The 18,594-nt window shown below is 35.8% G+C and overlaps 1 protein-coding gene across 3 annotated transcripts in view; it reads right to left on the bottom strand.

Moving 5' to 3' along the window:
* cntn4 (contactin 4) overlaps nt 1–18,594 on the bottom strand; it is a 124,386-nt gene that overhangs the window by 58,569 nt on the left and 47,223 nt on the right. For all 3 annotated transcript variants that reach the window (XM_043242038.1, XM_043242037.1, XM_043242039.1), the window contains one exon: nt 9,720–9,815. In XM_043242038.1, the coding sequence (XP_043097973.1) occupies nt 9,720–9,815 (96 nt within the window). The remainder of the gene's footprint in view (nt 1–9,719; nt 9,816–18,594) is intronic.

Here is an 18,594-nt window from a genome sequence, read left to right as displayed (position 1 = left end):
TCTTAAACATCAAACCGGCAAATTAGATTAGACAATTTGAAATGGGCATAAAGTATTAAAATAATATACATGCATTAAAATAGAAGGCAATAATTTTACGTTATATCATAAATATTTCATTATATTAATCTTTTTACTATAACATTGATCATATGCAGTGTTAGCACAAGAGGAACTTGTGAAAAACTAGAAGTCTGCTCCATCACATCTCTCCTCAACAAACAACTTAATTTGAGATATCATTTATGTTTATAGCACAAAGAGACCAGCACGATTTAAATGAAAAAGAAGATTACCGGTTTGTTTAGATTTTTATCAAGCGCTACTAAACAAAAATGAACAAAATAATGACTATAAGGAGTTATTAATACATCCATGGCAAGAAATAAAATAAATACATGAATGAATAAATGTGTTTTGTACTTTTGCCATTAACTGGACATGATGAAGGTGACAGTATAATCTGGCTCAAAGACAAATGATCTAATGTGCTTACACAAGCACTACTGATGTGTGACAGTACTGGAACTGCAATTAGAAAATAGATGTTTTAGACTTTAGGCTAGGTCATAGTGCCTGTCTGAATACTATAAACAGTCTATCTGACAACAATCCCTCTCTTTCCAATTTGCACCAGCCGTGGAAGCCTGGGGGAAAACACTGGTGTAGGAAGTATTTAAAAAAAAAAAAAATCTCACTATCATATTTCATTTTAGCGGTAAGAAACCATTATTACACTGGTGAAGAAACAGAGAGAAAAGACATATCTGCAGACAAAATAAACCATCTATCACCACAAACACCAGTCTCAGTTCCAATCAAAGAGACCCATTCATTATTTTTATGCTCTGTCATGCCGCAAGCAGGAAATAAAGCTTTATGAAAAGATGCACATATCTGCCTCTTAATCGCACATTATCGATGCGAACGCTCTTGATGAATTTTAATAGCATCACAGCTGCCTGATTATCGCCTGTTAATAATACATGTGAGACTTGTTGTGACAACAGTATGCATATTTAATCATTGTGTCCAGGATTACACAACCTTACTGCTGGGCAAATACATAAAAAAAAAGTTAATAGTAATTAATGAATAATTCCGTAAATAAATAAATCATAAAAACAACAGTGATCAAAGAATAAAGGTTGCTTCCAGTTTGTAAATAAGGATTTTTAAATAAGGGGATAGTTCATCCAAAAAAAACATTTCTGTCATTTACTCAACCGCAAGCTGTTCTAGACCTGTATGAATTTCTTCTGTTAGACACAGGAGGATATTTTGAAGAATGCTGGTTGACTTTGACTTTCATAGTTATTTCTCTCTCCATATTATGGAAGCCAAATTTTCTGTAGCCATTACCTTTAGTGTTACTTGATTTTTTTAGAGATATGCTTATGTGCTGCTCAAGAAAAAATTCTAAAACAACATATATTTTTGATAATTTATTAAATCAATACTTTGCACGTATGCAATTAATTAAGAATAAATGACAGTTAAGTTATTTGCCATGCTAAAGGTTTCAAACAAATGATGCTCTTTTGAATTTTCAGCTCATCAAAGAATTCTGAAAAAAGCAGCATCCACATAAATTTTAAGCAGCAAAAATGGTTTTCAACACTGATAACAACAACCATTATTAATGAATGAGCACTAATTTTGAGCACCAAATCAGCATATCATAATCATGTAATTTCAAAGAATGAATTATTAGAATTATGTTAAATGCTAATTCTACTGCATATTCTTAAGATCACTTTGCTGAACATTTTTAGTCACTGTTCCATGCCAGTAAAATGATCTTCGTAACTCCATCTGAAACAACAAATCCTCAACAATATTCAAAAGATCCTGTAAACCAATCTCTTTTATCAGCAATTAACTGCACCCTGCTGAGAGCAAAAAAAAAAAGAAAAGAAATAAATGCAAAAAAAAAAGAAAAATGCTTTAACTATTCCTAAATCTTTTTGTAGCTTGGGTTACTTTGTATTACTAGCACTTCTCAAATTAATTGCCACTTTGTGATGAATCTCCAGTTGCATTTCTCTTTTATATATCTCTTTGAATAACAATGCCAGCTAAATGAATAAACGTAAATGTAAATGCACGACTTCATTGTGATTCTGCTAGCAATGACATTTAAACCTTGTGGCCTAGTCTAACCATTCTCTGACTGACCCTCCAATCTCCATTTACGTTTTCCTTAGAGATAAACGTTCCGCTATATGGCCTGTCACCAAACGCAGCGTTTACCGTCTGGCCCTGTGTTGACATTTGCAGTAAGAACCGAGTAGAGAGAACCTGAAAGAAATCAGAAAACACAGCAGCAGTCTGCGAAGCGCTTCGCTTAAGGCCTCCACAATATCACATCTTCTTTTCTCCTAACAGGGCCAGACAGAGCGCACATGGTCTGCGCTCTCACTGCCGCCCGACTCCGGGGCAGATGCCATCGTGCGCATTGTTAGGAGGAGAGCAGAAAAGATGTGATTTCAGCGTTCGCTACACCTGAAAGGGCCGAGCTCCATTAGCAAATGGAGGTCAGGCGCATTAGATTCCCACACTAAACATAGTTATTGAGTAATACGGAGAATAAGGCTGAATGCTGCGGACGGGAGGCTCGGAGGCTGAGGTGAAGCTAGCAGCCGCTCAAATGCTTTTGCGTGACTGATCCGACCTGACTGAGGCGGCACGGAAGGCTCGATTTGGGTCTATGCTGCACATTTCGGGGCACTCGTGAAGTCAGTCGCGCACACAAACATTTACTCATAACCATAACGCCGAATCCGGCGATGAGGAATACGCATCTCAGAAGAGAGCTGACAGCTCAGATCAGACACGACCTCTAAGATTCTCTTGTATTCTGGGCTTTATGGACATGCAAGGACATCGGATGGTAAAACAAGGAATGGAGGACGAAAGACAAAGAGATGACACCTTGTTGAGTCTTTGCGGTGAATCTAAAATAGCCAGAAGCCAAGAGCTGGTCTATTATTATTATTATCATCATCTCTCCATTAACACAAATACTTTGTCCTTGGTTTGACTGCTAACTTGTGTCTCACGCACAAGATACCTTGCAAAGGAAGCATATGGCTGTACTATTACTCATATTTAGGCTTATTGGAAACAAACAAAATTGTGCGGTTTAAATTAAAATGAAACCGGCTTTAAGTGAAAACCTCTGGAACATCTCACGTGTCGTCTAACAGTACAAAAAAAATATATATATATATAATCAGGGTTATGCAAGGTGTTTTTCTCTCCATCATGTGATAGCGAATATATTAAATAATCCTCACATTTAAACCACCAAAATGAAAATAACACATGCTGCTTGTGTGCGAAAATGGGGAATGGTGAAAAAATATATATACTCTGAGTTATCCAGGGTGTTTTTTTTTCTTTTTTAAAAAAATGTGGTGGCAAATATATTAAATTATTCTCACATTAAACCTCCAAAATGAAAATAACAAAGTACGTACAAAGTCACAATGTGTCTTCACATTTTAAAACGGGCGGCGTTTCAAATGGAAAAACTCAACTTGAATGAGAAAGTAAAATAATTACAGTGCTGTAAAGTACCACTCTGTTTTTAATGAGAAAATTTCTCACAAATAAAAAAAAATACAAAAATCTAATACAAACGTAAAATGAAAAAATGCAAAGTAAAGCTATATTCTTGCAGTAAACATGTAGGGACAAAAATAAAAAAAAGAAACTAAATAAAAAAAAATGCTGTAAAGATAAAATAAATATTTAAATAAAATAAAATAAAACTAAATAAAATAAGAATTAATAACCACCAACCCAGCAAGAGAAGAGCATCTATCTGAATAACTACCAAAACAGCAATCTGAAAAATATTTTTTTTTATTAATAAGCTGTTGAACTATTCAATATACCACAATCTGGGTAAAATTCAATATATGTAAACCGCTTAAACACAATGTTATTTGGTGACTGCTTTAAGAAATTTCATTTAAAGACATAATGCGAGGCAGACTAAGCACAGTTCCTGAGTCTCCTAAGCCTTAGCCTAGAAGCCTAGCACATAATCAGTTGTTTTGTTGTTGGGAATGAGTGGCAGTGTATTCCTGCAGGGCTGAATTTATTCCCACAGGACTGTGTACGGGTGAGGAAATGTGTGTGTGTGTGTGTGTGGGGGGCGGGTGTTTGTTAGCAGGAAGCCTTGGGGACGTCATAATGTGTGACTGGTGTCCAGTGGAGAGGGACACACTGTTTACTGACACCTAGACAGCAAGGAGAGACGCGGGGCAGCTTGAAGCTGTTGAAATGTTTTGAGCCTTCCTGACACACCACTTAAGCTTCATGCAAGCTTTTACGTTATTTCATTTACACAAACGAAGTAAATACTAAACACATTGCATCGGATATTAACATAAGCAGGTCACACCTACATTTTTCTCTCTGCAAACTATTGCAAAAATCCTTGTAGATATTAAAGGTGGACTCTTTTGACTTGGGACAGTAAGCAAACATCTACCTGCCACCCAGAACACACTAACAACCAAACCAAAGCTTTTTAAAAGTTGTGACAAGTCAAAGTTTTGGTGACCACTTGAAATATAAACTTTCCAGAGCAACTGTCAGGGAAATCTTGACACCTTTGGATTCTAATGCTGGAGAACACGATCAATAAGTTTCATACAAACTTGCAGAATTCATGTAGTCAGAAGATGATGTACCAAATACTAATAAATGATATTTCAACCCAGCCTTTTGCTCAAATTGTTAGTATAATTATAAATGGGAAAAACATTTTAAAGAAGCGATATCGATTTATATAGTGAAAAGCGCTTTACAAAATTTTCATGAATTGAATTAAATGGCGGTCTTTTCACTAATGTGTACATAAATGTTACCCCAAAACGCTTGGAAGAAGGCAGTGAAATGTATTTGTCAAATTTGATTTGTATAACTGAAACAAATACAGTTACCGAGCCATTTCCTCCTCATGTCGCATGAGCTGATTTTGAACACTGAATCGCTCTGCATCAGACTTTAATTAATATATTCACAGCATGTCCAGATGTTAAGTAGAGAGGGTATGATGAAATACCCTGTGAATGATGACTTAATAAGCCCCATAATGCATGATGCCAGATTGCTTCTCATTTATTCACAGATCATATATATATATATATATATATATATATATATATATATATATATATATATATATATATATGAATCTTATGAGTTCAGACTCCTTGAGTGTAATCAAAAGAGCTTCATGGCATTTTAAAAACAATCATGAGAGAGTGTACTTTGTCACTGTAATTTACATTTTCTTTGAAAAATACTTAAGTACTAAATAAAAACATGTTATATACATGTATATATAATACAGTTATAAGGTTTTTGCAGGTTGTATGAATGTAAATTTAAGACTTTAAGACTTTTTTAAGCTTATGGAGATAAAAAAATGACATCAATACATCAATACATACTGCAATTTGACTTGTTTTCCATACATTTGCATTTACTTAAAAAGCAAAGTGGAATGTTTTATGTGAAATTTATTACAATAAACTGAATTTAAAAGACCAAAAAAATTGGAAGAATGAAATATCCACCAATGGACTTAATTCAAAGGGAAAATAAGTTTTCATACTCTTTTTACATACAACTCAGTTTTGTTAAATTTCTCAGAAATCAAGACTTAATATCTTAATTTTCCATCTCAGGTAAATGCATCTTGAAGGATGTTTAAATGTATTGCACAAGAAAACAAATATACTGAAGAAGATCTCTATTTTTTAGCAATGAGAGCAACATCTAATGCCACGACTTTATGAATTTAAGACTTTCTGTTCTAATTTAAGACTGTTCTAATTTTTACGGCCCTAATTTGTGTGAACTACGACCTGGAGAAACTCTGAATTAGAAACATGCAGTACATCATAGCTAAATTGTTTACTGTCTCGATACAAGTGAAGAGGAAATGCAATTATAGCGTTGGCCAAGCCAGTTCAGTTACCATCAGCAAGTCACAGCTCGCCGCTCCTGATCTACTACCGAACTCTGATCTTCCAAACAATCGACTTCATGAGAGATCCTTAAATTTAACCGAGCAAAAATGCAGATGATGTGCAAGAGATCATCTGCTTCCATTTCCTACTCAGAGTCACAAGCTTCCACATGTATACACGCTCGGGAGGTTTGGCACGCTAATGCATGCTCACACTGTTGCACGTGGCCAAACATCTTATCACATTTGTATTGGAGCAGCGTAAGAGCCAGCGCACGGTTTCTCCTCCAATCACACCCCAATCCTCCCTTCTCGCCTTCTCCCTCGCCAGTGGATCATATACAGCTCAATCAGCATGTGCGAGTGCATCCGCGGCATGCAGCGGGCGGCATAAGGAAACAGGGGGCCAGCTGTCTTCTCTGCCTTATGCTTCCCCTGACAGTTGCTCTGGCAGGCAGGGCCTTGCTCCTGACGAGAGCTTCTCTGCAGCATATGAGTCCTCAAAGCTGTAGCCAGTCATTCAGACCCCGAGTGCAGAAGGTAATGAATAGCGCTATGCTGCGATATTCATTCGTTACTGCGCCACCCACTGACTATGCCAAGTTTGACTGCGGAGGATGCTTGGGGGAGAAAGAGATAGATGGCATAAATGATCAACGTCATCATCAGCTGTCACAGGAAGTCACTTTTTCCAAAGCAGACAAGAGCTGGAGATACGCGTCTTTAAAGTGCATCGATGTCGAAATACTACAGCCTTAATTATTTATGACTAAACGCTTTTTTATGAGTGTTTCTGGACCTATTAAAACTTGTACAAGAAAATCTGGGTGATTTATGTGAGCACTGAATCAGTCCAGATGTACAAGACTTTTATATTCTCTAATAGAGCTGTCACAATATCAAAAATTCAATAGTGAGTACCATGATTTTTAATATCAGCTCAGCATAAATTCAAATGTACCGAATACGTATTAATATTTCAATACTTTTATCTGCTATAACGATTTTTGTTAGGTAACTAGGTAAAAATAAAAATAAATATTTATTATTATATTTAATTCATAATCAGAAATTATTCTAATATGCTGATTTGCTACTCAATGAATATTTATTATTATTATCAATGTTGGAAAATTCATGTTGCATAATATCTTTGTGAATAGAAAATGAACAGCATTTATCTGAAAGAGAAAAAAAAATGATAAATTATAACATCATAAATGTTACTTTTGATGCATCCTTATATATTTTTTAAATTGAAAAAATATTGTTACTTTTTTTGCATGAAACAAACTGTAAAAAAACATTAAAAAAGACTTGAGCACATACATGGGTTTTCAATGTGTTCAAGTGTGAAGAAACCAAATGTAGACATTACTAGTAATAAAGAATAAAAAACGGTATTCTTACATTTTGTAATATTTTAGTACAAACTTAGTACCTTGGAATTTTTTAGCAACTCTACCCTCCAAAATACTTACGAAAGATTTGGCAAACTCTTACAGTTATTTTTTTTTTTCTTTGTAGATTTAACAGAGAAAGTCTTGCTTTCTTTCACAGAGCTTTTCTTTCCACAGTGCCACAGAGACAAGGACATGATAAAAGTTAACATACAAAGGCTTCTTTCTGTTTAAATCCAGACACGTTATACACAGAATAACGGTTCCGTTTCAGACATTTTCATGCTCCTGTACTCTGTTTCCTCCCTTTTACGAGTCAAAGATAAATCACGCTCCAACACCAAAATGAATTTTCATCTAATTGATGAGGACAGCTGAAAGGAAGCTTTGGCAAACCAAACTAGCGGCCACACTGTCAGAAAAACACTCGCCAAATCCAACAAAAACAAGAAGTTCTTAAACTTCAGAGAATTTCTGAACCGATATGAAAGACAGACCAAAAAACACAAATAAATAAATAAATGTGCTATCTGCAGAAAACAGATAATGTTAAGAGTGCCGTATCACAGTATGCCGTTTGCTGTTGTTGTTTTTAACCAGCTTCTGTAAATGGGCAATACCAATATGCTTACACAATGCACAATATGTTTAATATACTGTAAACGTTATGTCTATTGCTTAATTTGAAGTATTTCTTTTACTACAAAAAAAATAAAAATTGTCCCTGGGGCGGTACCTTTAAAAAAGGTACGTGTTGGTACCTTAAAGGTACAAATTAGTGCTTAAAGTGTACATATTTGAACCTAATAGGTACATAAGTGTGTCTTTTGAAAAGGTACAGGCACAGTGACAGCTTTTTGTACCTTTATTTCTGAGAGTGTAATTCAAACTCAAAGAAACGATCAACATCTGCGAATAAAAGACCAGCTCTCATCACCATTAACACAAAACATAATTATAAATAAATGCCTCGTCAGAAAAAAATAATGAATTATACCATTTGTAACTAGCTGGAGGAGTCTTTGTCTAATCTGATTTCTTTGTTGCTTTGCCACTTCCTTTAGCTGCCAAATTTAGAAAGCAGACCCCGTTGATTGTGACACAGCCCACTCATCTGCTGCATTTCAGCATAGATTATAACAGTTAGTTCTGGTCAGCTCATTTAAATTGATTTATAGATTTTTTTTTATTGACTGATTTCATCCAAAAAGTATCTTAACGCGGGCTTTGCTAACACATAATCTTTGTTAGAAGCCCTGTACAGCTTGATGCTAATCACTTTGATATCGGTTTCTTTCCTTTGTCCAGTTTGTTTAATTGAGTTGTACTGTGCCATTGTTTAAAATCACTGTTTAAAGTCTTAACATGCAACTCTGCAATTCAGAATTTAAAGATTGTCTTAAACATAAATAATTACACTAGGACTACATGCAGCACATTTAAAAAGTATGAAAGAAATTATGTTTGTTCACCAGGGAGAAATATATGGTTTTATATATATGATAGATAGATAGATAGATAGATAGATAGATAGATAGATAGATAGATAGATAGATAGATAGACTGATTGATTTCAGTGCACATCCCGTCAGTATTAATATAATTTTGAAAGAGCTGTAATATCACCACAGCACACACCTTGTTTAAATCTTGTTTATACAATTTAAAAAAACTAAAATGTCTTTTTGGACGCCCACTTCACAATGTTAATTAGCTCACATAACAAAAGTATGAATGCTATGGATCCACGCCGCCCTTCAAAAAGGCCTTGTGAAAAAGCACCTATCGTGCAATAAACGCTAACAAAGCACTTCTAACAAGCAACACTGTTGGCACCATTAATAAGCAGTTAAATCACACGCAGCTGGATTAATTGATAGAGGCCATCAAAGCAATGGCAGAGTTAATGAACATTTCACGGTGGAGGTAGAGACGTGAGACTCGGCAGAGAAACTCTGGGAGAAATACAGGGGAGGAGCAGCCCAGCATGGATGAAATGCTTGATGCTTCAGGGTCTTTGTGTAACTCAGGAAGAGAGCGATGGTGATTTATGGCTTTCTGACCTGCATCCCTCGCTCGGTATAAGGAAGGATGCTGCTCGGCGCTACAGGGAGGCAGGTGAGGGTGGAAGTGGGTTTGCACACAAACAGCTCCGTCTCCGGAGGGCGACTGGGCTTGCCTACACATGCTGTCAGAGAATTGAGAGATGCTGATGGGATTATATGATTCGCAGATTGGACAACCGAGTGCCGAGAGACTGCCGGAAGACCTCTCCTCTGGAAAAATGAGGTGTAAATGAAATATGAACGAGCTAAAGTAGTACTGACCTCCGGAGTGAGGGGGTGGCCCGCAGAGAAGAACCACTCCTTGTCCTTCTCGGACAGACACAGAGCTCCGTTTGTGGGTTTTGAAGTTCTCCAAATCTGAAAAAAGCAGTGAAAGCAGAGAAAAACGTTACACTTATGCAAATGCAGACAGTAGATTCATAAAAAATATATGCAACACATTCAAAGCGATTGTATTTTTATTCCCCAAAAAACTATTTTACGCTACAACCAGCGAGCCACACAAAGTGAAGGCCTTGGAGGAGTGTGTATACAGACGTGGTAAATAGCCTTCAGCTGGACTGGGGGCTAAATCACCACCCATTGCGTCTGTTTATTGAGAAAGCTTGAGCCTCTTGCTGACTCAGGATAGAATACATGGGGGAAAAAAAGTTTGGAGATGAAAGTTAAATGCAAAAAGAAGGGGCCAAAGAGACTAAGGGACTGGGAGAATGTCTAGCACATATTACTGACATTTATGACATCCTGCCGTGTTTTAGTGCAACTGGATTTTTCTTTCTCATGCAATACTCCACCACAATGCTTTGCTATGTGTTGCTAAGATGCTCAAAGTAGATTTTAGTGCATTGCTTTTCGGTTGCTAGGGTGTTCTAGGTGGTTTCAAAGACACTTTAAAGCAAGTCGTTTCACTCTGTGGCCATTTTGGTAACGTCCCCCAGGCAGCTCATTCAGTGCCAACTCAAAAAATGTACCTATACATACAATTCACTGCAGTTTCCAGCTGAAATAGACTCTAGTGACAGTAAAACACTGGAAACTTTTATTTCTTTTCCGCATTTCTGAAAGTATGATTATAGCGGCAGATTATCATTTAATAAATATTTAGTTCCAAGCATTTTATCTCCTAAAAACACTTGTACCATAGTGAATGATTCATTAAGTAATCATCGTATAACCAGCTTCAAATGTATGGCTTTGCTAATGTAAACTTGCTTGTTAGTCCACCTGGTGAACCATTTTAATAGTTATGCGAAGAAACACAAGTCATGATAAAAAGCTCAAAGAAACACAAGTCATGATAAAAAGCTCAAAAAGACTTCTAAAAGCAAGGTATAATATATATATATATATATATATATATATATATATATATATATATATATATATAGAAGAGCATTAACCCTTTAGTGCCACTCATGAGACATTATTTCCAAATTGCCACAATTCGTCCAACAACCAATGCAATAAAACATAACAGATTTTTGTTCCTCAGAATTTGCATATTTTATGTTGTGAAAAAAATATAGCAACATAATATTCTTTGCAGTAAAGTCAACGCACAGACACATTTTTCCATTAGAAGCATTAAGATGGAAAGTACATTTCTTAAGACCTTTCGTGCTCTTAAAGGGATAGTTCACTAAAAATGACAATTCTGCAATAATCTACTCATTATGTATGTCATCATGTATGACTTTCTCTTTTTTTTGTGAAACACAATTTGTGTGAGTGTGTGTGCCTGTGTGCTTCAGTGTTTGTTATTCAGTAAGCCCACGGATACTTTTGGCCCCTCCAATTTAATGCACAAACAAAAACAACATCCAAAATATCTTCTCTTGTGTTGTAACGTGATTTGATGTATCAATAATGTCTGTAGCACAAACAGTGCTTAACATTCAGATTTATTTCTTTATTTTAGCATTTCCTTACTAAAGATTGCATTGTGTTTAAAAGCTCACTGACAGACCTTAATCGCAAAACATCAAATCTACAATCACCGGCAATGTAATTTTACAACATTTAACAGATCTGAAGTAAAGATGAGGACAAAATCAATGGGTCCCTCCAAACAGAAGAGTGCTCCTGCCCAATTGTGGCGGTGTTTTGCTAAGCGTGAGCCACACATGAGTGCTTTTAATGGCTCCTGCAGTTATCAGGCCCCCTCTGAGTTGTATTCATCACAAATCGTGCCGGCAACCATTACAAAGCCGTTCCAAAAAACGCATCAGAAACTGAATTTCCTTTCCTTTGAAACTAATTTAGATTTGACAATTGACGGAAAACAATAACAAGCCACAACAGCTTCCTGCTTGTCCCTTGCGCAATTGTTGCCTAAAATCATTGGAAAAGGTAATTCGTACAAGCAGATCGAATGCATGGATGGGTGCCTTGTGAAGTCTCAGGTGGGAACTGTTGAAGTGCTCTTCGTTACAGGATCCTTTATTGTTTTTCAGAAACAAAAATGAACAATTAGATAATGAGCCCATGCAACAGGCTAGACAGTGGGGCTGCTTGTCACATAATGCTTGTTTTTTTAGTACTGCATTTCAAACCATTTAGTAAATTCTGTCCAACAAAACGAAAGTTTCAAGATTAATAAATGAATACATACATAAAATAATAAGGCGACAAAAGTCAACAACATAATGAAGAGAGATAAAGAAGGGATGAATTATTGAAAGAAGTTACAAAAGTTACAAAAAGTATTCTCGTCACTTCGTAACATTCAGATTAAACCACTGATGGCAGATTTCATACTTTTCTGGTCCTTGACAGTGTTCATTACTTGGCAGTTAATGGTACATCTAAAATATCTTAAATTGTGTTCCAAAGACAAAGAAAGCTTTCATGAGTTTGCAACAACATGGAGGTAAGTCACTTAAGACAAACTTTTTATATCAGGGTGAAGTATCCCTTTAAGGTCCTTTTTTTATTTCTTCATAATTATTTAAATGTATATTTTAAACTGAAAAGCCTACAACAGTTTATTCAGTGTCAGGTTTGACCAGGTTTCAGTGTCTCAGTATGACAGCTTACGACATATAATGTGACAACATGCCCGACTTTTATAATAATAAAATAGGATGTCTTTGGTGAACAGCTTCCGGTAATAAACCTACAGTACCATGAGAAATATTCACTGGATTAAAAAGTGTGAAAACATCCGCGCTGAAAAAAGAGGAAATTGAGAGACTTCGTGAATTAATTTGCTTAATTCCCATACCTAAGACCCACCACTAAACTCCACTCTCAACATGACTGGAATAATCTTGAAATTATTTGACGTTAAATCACTGAAGAGAGTTTTTTTTTAATGGCATCCCTGTTGCACTTCAAGGATCAAAAATATAGATGCTGATGTAAAAAATTTCTGCGAGACCAGCACGCTTTTGAATTTGAAAGCGTGAAGTCAGCTTTGTGAGCCCCTGCTGTCATCTTCCTCAAAGGGATTCTGCAGTCGCTCAGCTGAAAAGTACATCAAAGTTCAGAGACCCCTTTACTTGAGCGACTTGCGTTGAAGAACACCTCACAACTGGCCTCATCTAACAAAATCATTACCATGAGCTCTTATATAGGTGGGACAGTCTAAACAAAGCTGTATTCAACAGCACCAAGTCTGACATTTAATGGCACACATTGCACAAATCAGAAGAATTAACCCACATTAACCTCTTCTCCAATGATTCTGGTTCTGTGGTGTCACCTGGAGCACTGATGCAGAGATGAAGTGGCTCTTTATAGGCTAAATCAATGCTAAATCTTCCTCGCTTCCCCCCAAACACAGACCAGCGATTGGTTCTGCTTCGGGGCTAGATTTAAATGTGAAATTAAGGCGCTCAATGGTTTATGAAGATGACTAAAAGGTCAGCTAGAATGTGTCATGTTGGCTAGGGGACAAGTCTATTAGGGGGCTTTGGCTAATTATTTCTTAAAACATAAATTTCTTTTTAACCCTGGGAGTCAGCGGCAATTTGAAATACTGGTTTTCTATTAGGGAAAGCAATTCCTGTGCATTTTTCACAGATTAATATGTGACTTTGCGGTAAAGGCTCATACACCTCTGCAATGAGAAGTCTGTAATGAAGGAGTAATTTATGTAATTGCTTTTTTCGCTGGGACAAAGAATCAGCATCGGTGAGCTGTTGAAACCAATATTTTCAACTGATGATTTTAGAAATGACACTAAATTATGTTGAAATTCACACTGATTTTAGTAACTGGTCCAACTTATTGTGCTTTTTTTTTTTTTTAATTCAAAATAAATAAACAAAAAAAAAATTGTATCAGGACAGCTGGGGCTTTTTCCCTAAAGCCCACCAAATGCTCAGCTTCCAAAGGCCACCGAAATGAATTCAAGTAACAGATGTGTCATGAATTGTATGAAGCTTATTGACAGACTGTTAATACTTGTAATACTCACAGGCTAATTACCCTTATGCATGTCAGGGCATAGCTGGAAATGAGGCATGCAAATTATTCATCATTTGTTCGTATTAATTTGACACAATGTTATAGTCTTTGTTTTGGAAGGAAATGACAAAAAATCTGATTCAGTATCTGTTCATGTAAAACGGGCTTTACAGTGTTTTCAATCAAACGGAGTCGCTCTGTCATTACTGCTCTGGCAGATGGACAGACAAAAGGGAAAAAAAAGCTTCCTTCATAAAATAAACTAAAATAAAAAGAATTATTGAATAAGAATATTAAATGAAGACAATTTACTTTACTGAATTTGCACACCAATATAATGGCTTTAAATTCCAAAACGTAATTCCAGTTTCTTTTTGGAATTAAACATTAAAAATTATTAATATTTTCACTTATATTTTTAACTTTAGTAAGTTAAGTCTACACATTACCCCAAACTTCACAGAAAATCCTGGCAGTAGTACCTGGACTGTGGCCAGTAAGCAAACCAAACAGCGAGCGCTTGAGCACTCATGATTATAACCCTATTGGATTCTATCTAGACATGATGGGAAGGCAACAAAGGGCTGGACTGCCACTTTCATGTCAATGAAACACAGGATGTTAGATAAAAGACTAACAGAAGCCATAAAATTGAGAGCCTACAAGAACAAAGTGGACAAACACATTCAACATCTAAGGTACTGAATTAATTTCAGGCAGGAAAAAAAAGAAAAGAATGTCTTTTTGGGTATATTTTGGATAGAGATAAAAGCAGAAGTGATTTGGAGAGGGGACATATGGTCGTCCACAGCGAGAGTGGAGCGTACCAGGTTTGATCGCAGCCGGTTCACCTTTATCAGGCTACTGACAATCCCAATCCTCATGTCGCTATAGTTTTTTCGTCTGCTTTTTTTTTTTGGGAGTGGAGGTGGTGCTCCCAGCTCCATAAACACACACCGAAAAGAGCAAAGAGACTATTGTCTCGGCGGGCTGTTTCCTTCAGGATAGCACACAGCTGAGGTTTTTCAAAAAGAACGTAAAATTGACAGAAAGAAAGAGAGGGGGGAGAGGGAGGAGTACTTAAACAAATGCTTCTTTTAATATACACAGCTGAAACCATTCGCTTTTTTATTTCCCCTGAAGAAACGTGGTATAAAAGCATCCCGCACCAGCCGCTCACATGAAGGGACGACTTTAAAAAGAATACACGCACAAGCATCCCCATAAACAGTTGGGGCTGGGGGGATCCAGATGGTATTCATTTAAACAGTTCAGGCTAAGGAAATGCAGTGTTGTAAAATAAAAAATGTGGTAAATAAGCTTTTAACACATACAGGGATTCTCTAAATCCGTGCTTGTCAACTGGTTTGACTTCGGGACACAAATTTTACACTAAACATACAAACTGTTTTGGTCACGTGCTTAAAATCAGATGTGGACATTTACATTTAGTCATTTTATAATAACTAATAACAGGCAAAAGAATAAACTTGACAAATTGATTTTGTAAATTCCATTTGCAGCTGCAGATATGCAAATAAGAGAACATACTAACCATTTAAGAAGAACTGTTTTAAATTCAAAAATATATATATATATATATATATATATATATATATATATATATATATATATATATATATATAAATTACAGCTTGGAACATTTTATAAAATTAATTAATAAATAATAAATTAATAAATAAAAGAATAACTAGCAATAAATAAATTGACAGGTTGCATGTAAATAAAACGAAATAAATAAAACTATTCTAACTTCAAAATGTCCTTGATAAACCCGAGAAACACTTCTTTTCCCAAATCAGCAGCATTTTAATTCCCAGATCATCCACGGTGTTGCGGTGTCAAACTGTTGCTATATCCCAATGGGGAATGTCTCAGTTTTATTCCTAAAAACTTTAATGGCAATTTATTTAATCCTAAATCACTAACAGCATGCGTTTATACCTGAACGACAGGCATGCATCTGGACTGAGAACGAAGACCTGATGCAATGTCCCACGAGCACTGTCCAATTCTGCACTTCATAACAGTTTGAAATGAAGAAAAACGACACCACTTAAGAACTTCCAGCTATGCAAAACCGATCTGATGGGATGTACAATAATCTAAATGAACCTGACTATCAAGAGCCGCCACCGTGGGCGATGTGTAAATGCCAGCATAACTTATCACAGTCCTAGTGAGCCGTCGTGTCTTCATAAAGACTGGTGATACATGCGACCCTCCCTCCACAGGAAGCAGATATAATACTCAAATCAGACTGGCAGAGAAACTCCAGCTGTTTTTCACTGTCATTTGAGACAGAAGAAAAAGAAATGCCTCAAATTCTTGATTAACAGCTCTTTCTCTCTCCCTCTTTATTAGCTGTCACGTGTACTCCTCTGAATATTTCTCAGGGTAGCTTTAATTTTGAAAGTCGATTTCTGTACAGACACATACCCTTAAATCTGGGCAAAAAAACTAACTATTGGACCCTTACTGGTCAGGAAAAAAAAGATATGGTTCATTTAACTTGTGTAAATCAACAATGAGGCGCGTAGACACCGGTTTTACTATAGTTTCTACCTGAACTAACTTCAGGTGTGACTTCAGGTTTTGTACTTTTGAAATGCACTGATAATTACCAAATGCATGTGATGATGAGAAAGTCACGTGATGAACCAAAGCTCATCACAAACGGCTTTAAAATATGACAATATATATAGAAGGCGCTCAGTGTCATTCACATAAACACTAAACACCCTCACGGTGAGAAAACGGTAAACTGAAATATGCACGCTAAACTAGAATATGCAATAAACATGAATTTAACTACATTAGACTTAACATACAACCCTATTAAACATAACTGATACGGAAAACTAAGAAGAAACAATGATTTTTTTAAAGAAAATGTAATGCGGAGAATTCTGGGAAGGTCAATTTATGGCTTTTCCCTGTACCTTTTTACAGGAATTTACTGTTAACCATTTAACAGGTTTTTACTGTTTAATGGTTCGCAGTTTTTTTCTTTTACAGTGCATGTCTTAAGTTAACGTATATAGCTGTCTAAGAACGAAACTGAATATATGTCTGCGCATTTAGCCTTAAAGAGACAGCAGTCTATAAATACCTACTTCTGTCTGGTCTGCTGATCAAACAATACCACAGCTTTAATAAAGAATAATCTGTATTATAACTTATGCAGTAAGAGTTATGTTGTGTTAAGGTCAATTATTACATTTCTGCACCTGAATACTACTGTCTTTATACGGATTACAATTTTATGTTGTAGGGCTGTTCATGTACGCTTGCAATTTGTGTAATTGTTCCAGTGGTATTACTGACTTTAGTAGTTAAACTACAGTTTCTGCAGGGGTATAGAAATCCTTAAAAGTAAGCTTTTTAGCAATAAATGAAAAGCAAACAGTTTTTGCCGATTTGCGACTCAAAATCCGTAGTATTATCCGAAGAATGGGTTTTGTGATTTGCACCACTACTTACTTATGTACTATTTAATGAATTCACAATAATTATGAAATGCAAAACAATTAATAAAAACAGCAAAAATGTAAAAGGCAGCACAAAAAAACAACATAATATATTTATCAGTTTAGACTTCATTATATACAGTAGTTCATCATTGCTTTATTGTATGAAGTTTCCCTTTTCTTCAAAAGGATATGATATCGGATTTATTGTACATTTTATAAAACAAGCCTAATTAAGTCAATTCTGGTGAAAACTAAACAGTAAAACAAGCATTTATGCAACCAGACTCCAAACCTCACTATTACTGAGATTCTGAGCCCTTGTGACAACTAGACCTGGTATCTTGACTATATATAGTAGGTAATGTCTTCAGTATTCACTGACCCATCAAATAAAATCAGCTGAACTGCAAAATATTTTTTTCAACCTGTCACCACAATGCTCAACGTGTTGTTAACTCTGCAGATCCGCCGTTTAATTTCTTACGAAGTCAAAGAGAACTTTAATTGTTATTGCCCATTAAGAGCGAGGTCTTTTCCAGGACCCAAATATGAAAATGAGAAGATGGTACATATGTGAAATACGATTAAGACGCAGCACACAGCCTTCTCTATCTGTGGCATTTTAATTAAAAACATTCTGCAATTCCCCAGAATGCAATTACTGCTTTAGGGATTGGTGCATCGACACTGACAATTTTTCTCATTTCCTATGCATCTACTGACAACCCTTTCAATATCTGCCTAATTCATCCAGTCCTATTCAGAGAGAATGAAGAAGAAAAAAAAAAACATTTTATCACATCCAATGAAAGTCTCTTTTATAACCTGTACTTTTGATAATTTGAAAGCACACAAAGGCACCATACAAGCTTACACCAAAGTAACCACAAATGTATTTTCACACATTAAGTGATTTTCAACAGTCATTTATTTGAAAAGAAAAGGCAGAGGTGTTTAGAGACAAATGCATTCTAAGAGACGCAAAATACTTCACGAGGCACCTATTATTTCTAAAGCTAGTCCTGACAGAAAGCTGCTAAAAGTCTGCATAAAATAAAAAAACACACGTGTGCAAATTGTATAAAATTATAAAAAGACAAATTAATTCCATCAAATGGCTTTAGCAATGTTGTTTTCTTTCTTGTATCAATGCATTTCTTATTAAAACATGAATTAAAAACAGCCAAAGTAATTTCTTTCCCCTCATATAGAGTTTTAACAATAACATTACT

The sequence above is a fragment of the Puntigrus tetrazona genome, chromosome 6 (assembly GCF_018831695.1).
Source record: "Puntigrus tetrazona isolate hp1 chromosome 6, ASM1883169v1, whole genome shotgun sequence".
NCBI classification, from domain to species: Eukaryota; Metazoa; Chordata; class Actinopteri; order Cypriniformes; family Cyprinidae; genus Puntigrus; species Puntigrus tetrazona.
This window is presented reverse-complemented; position numbering and strand designations above follow the sequence as displayed.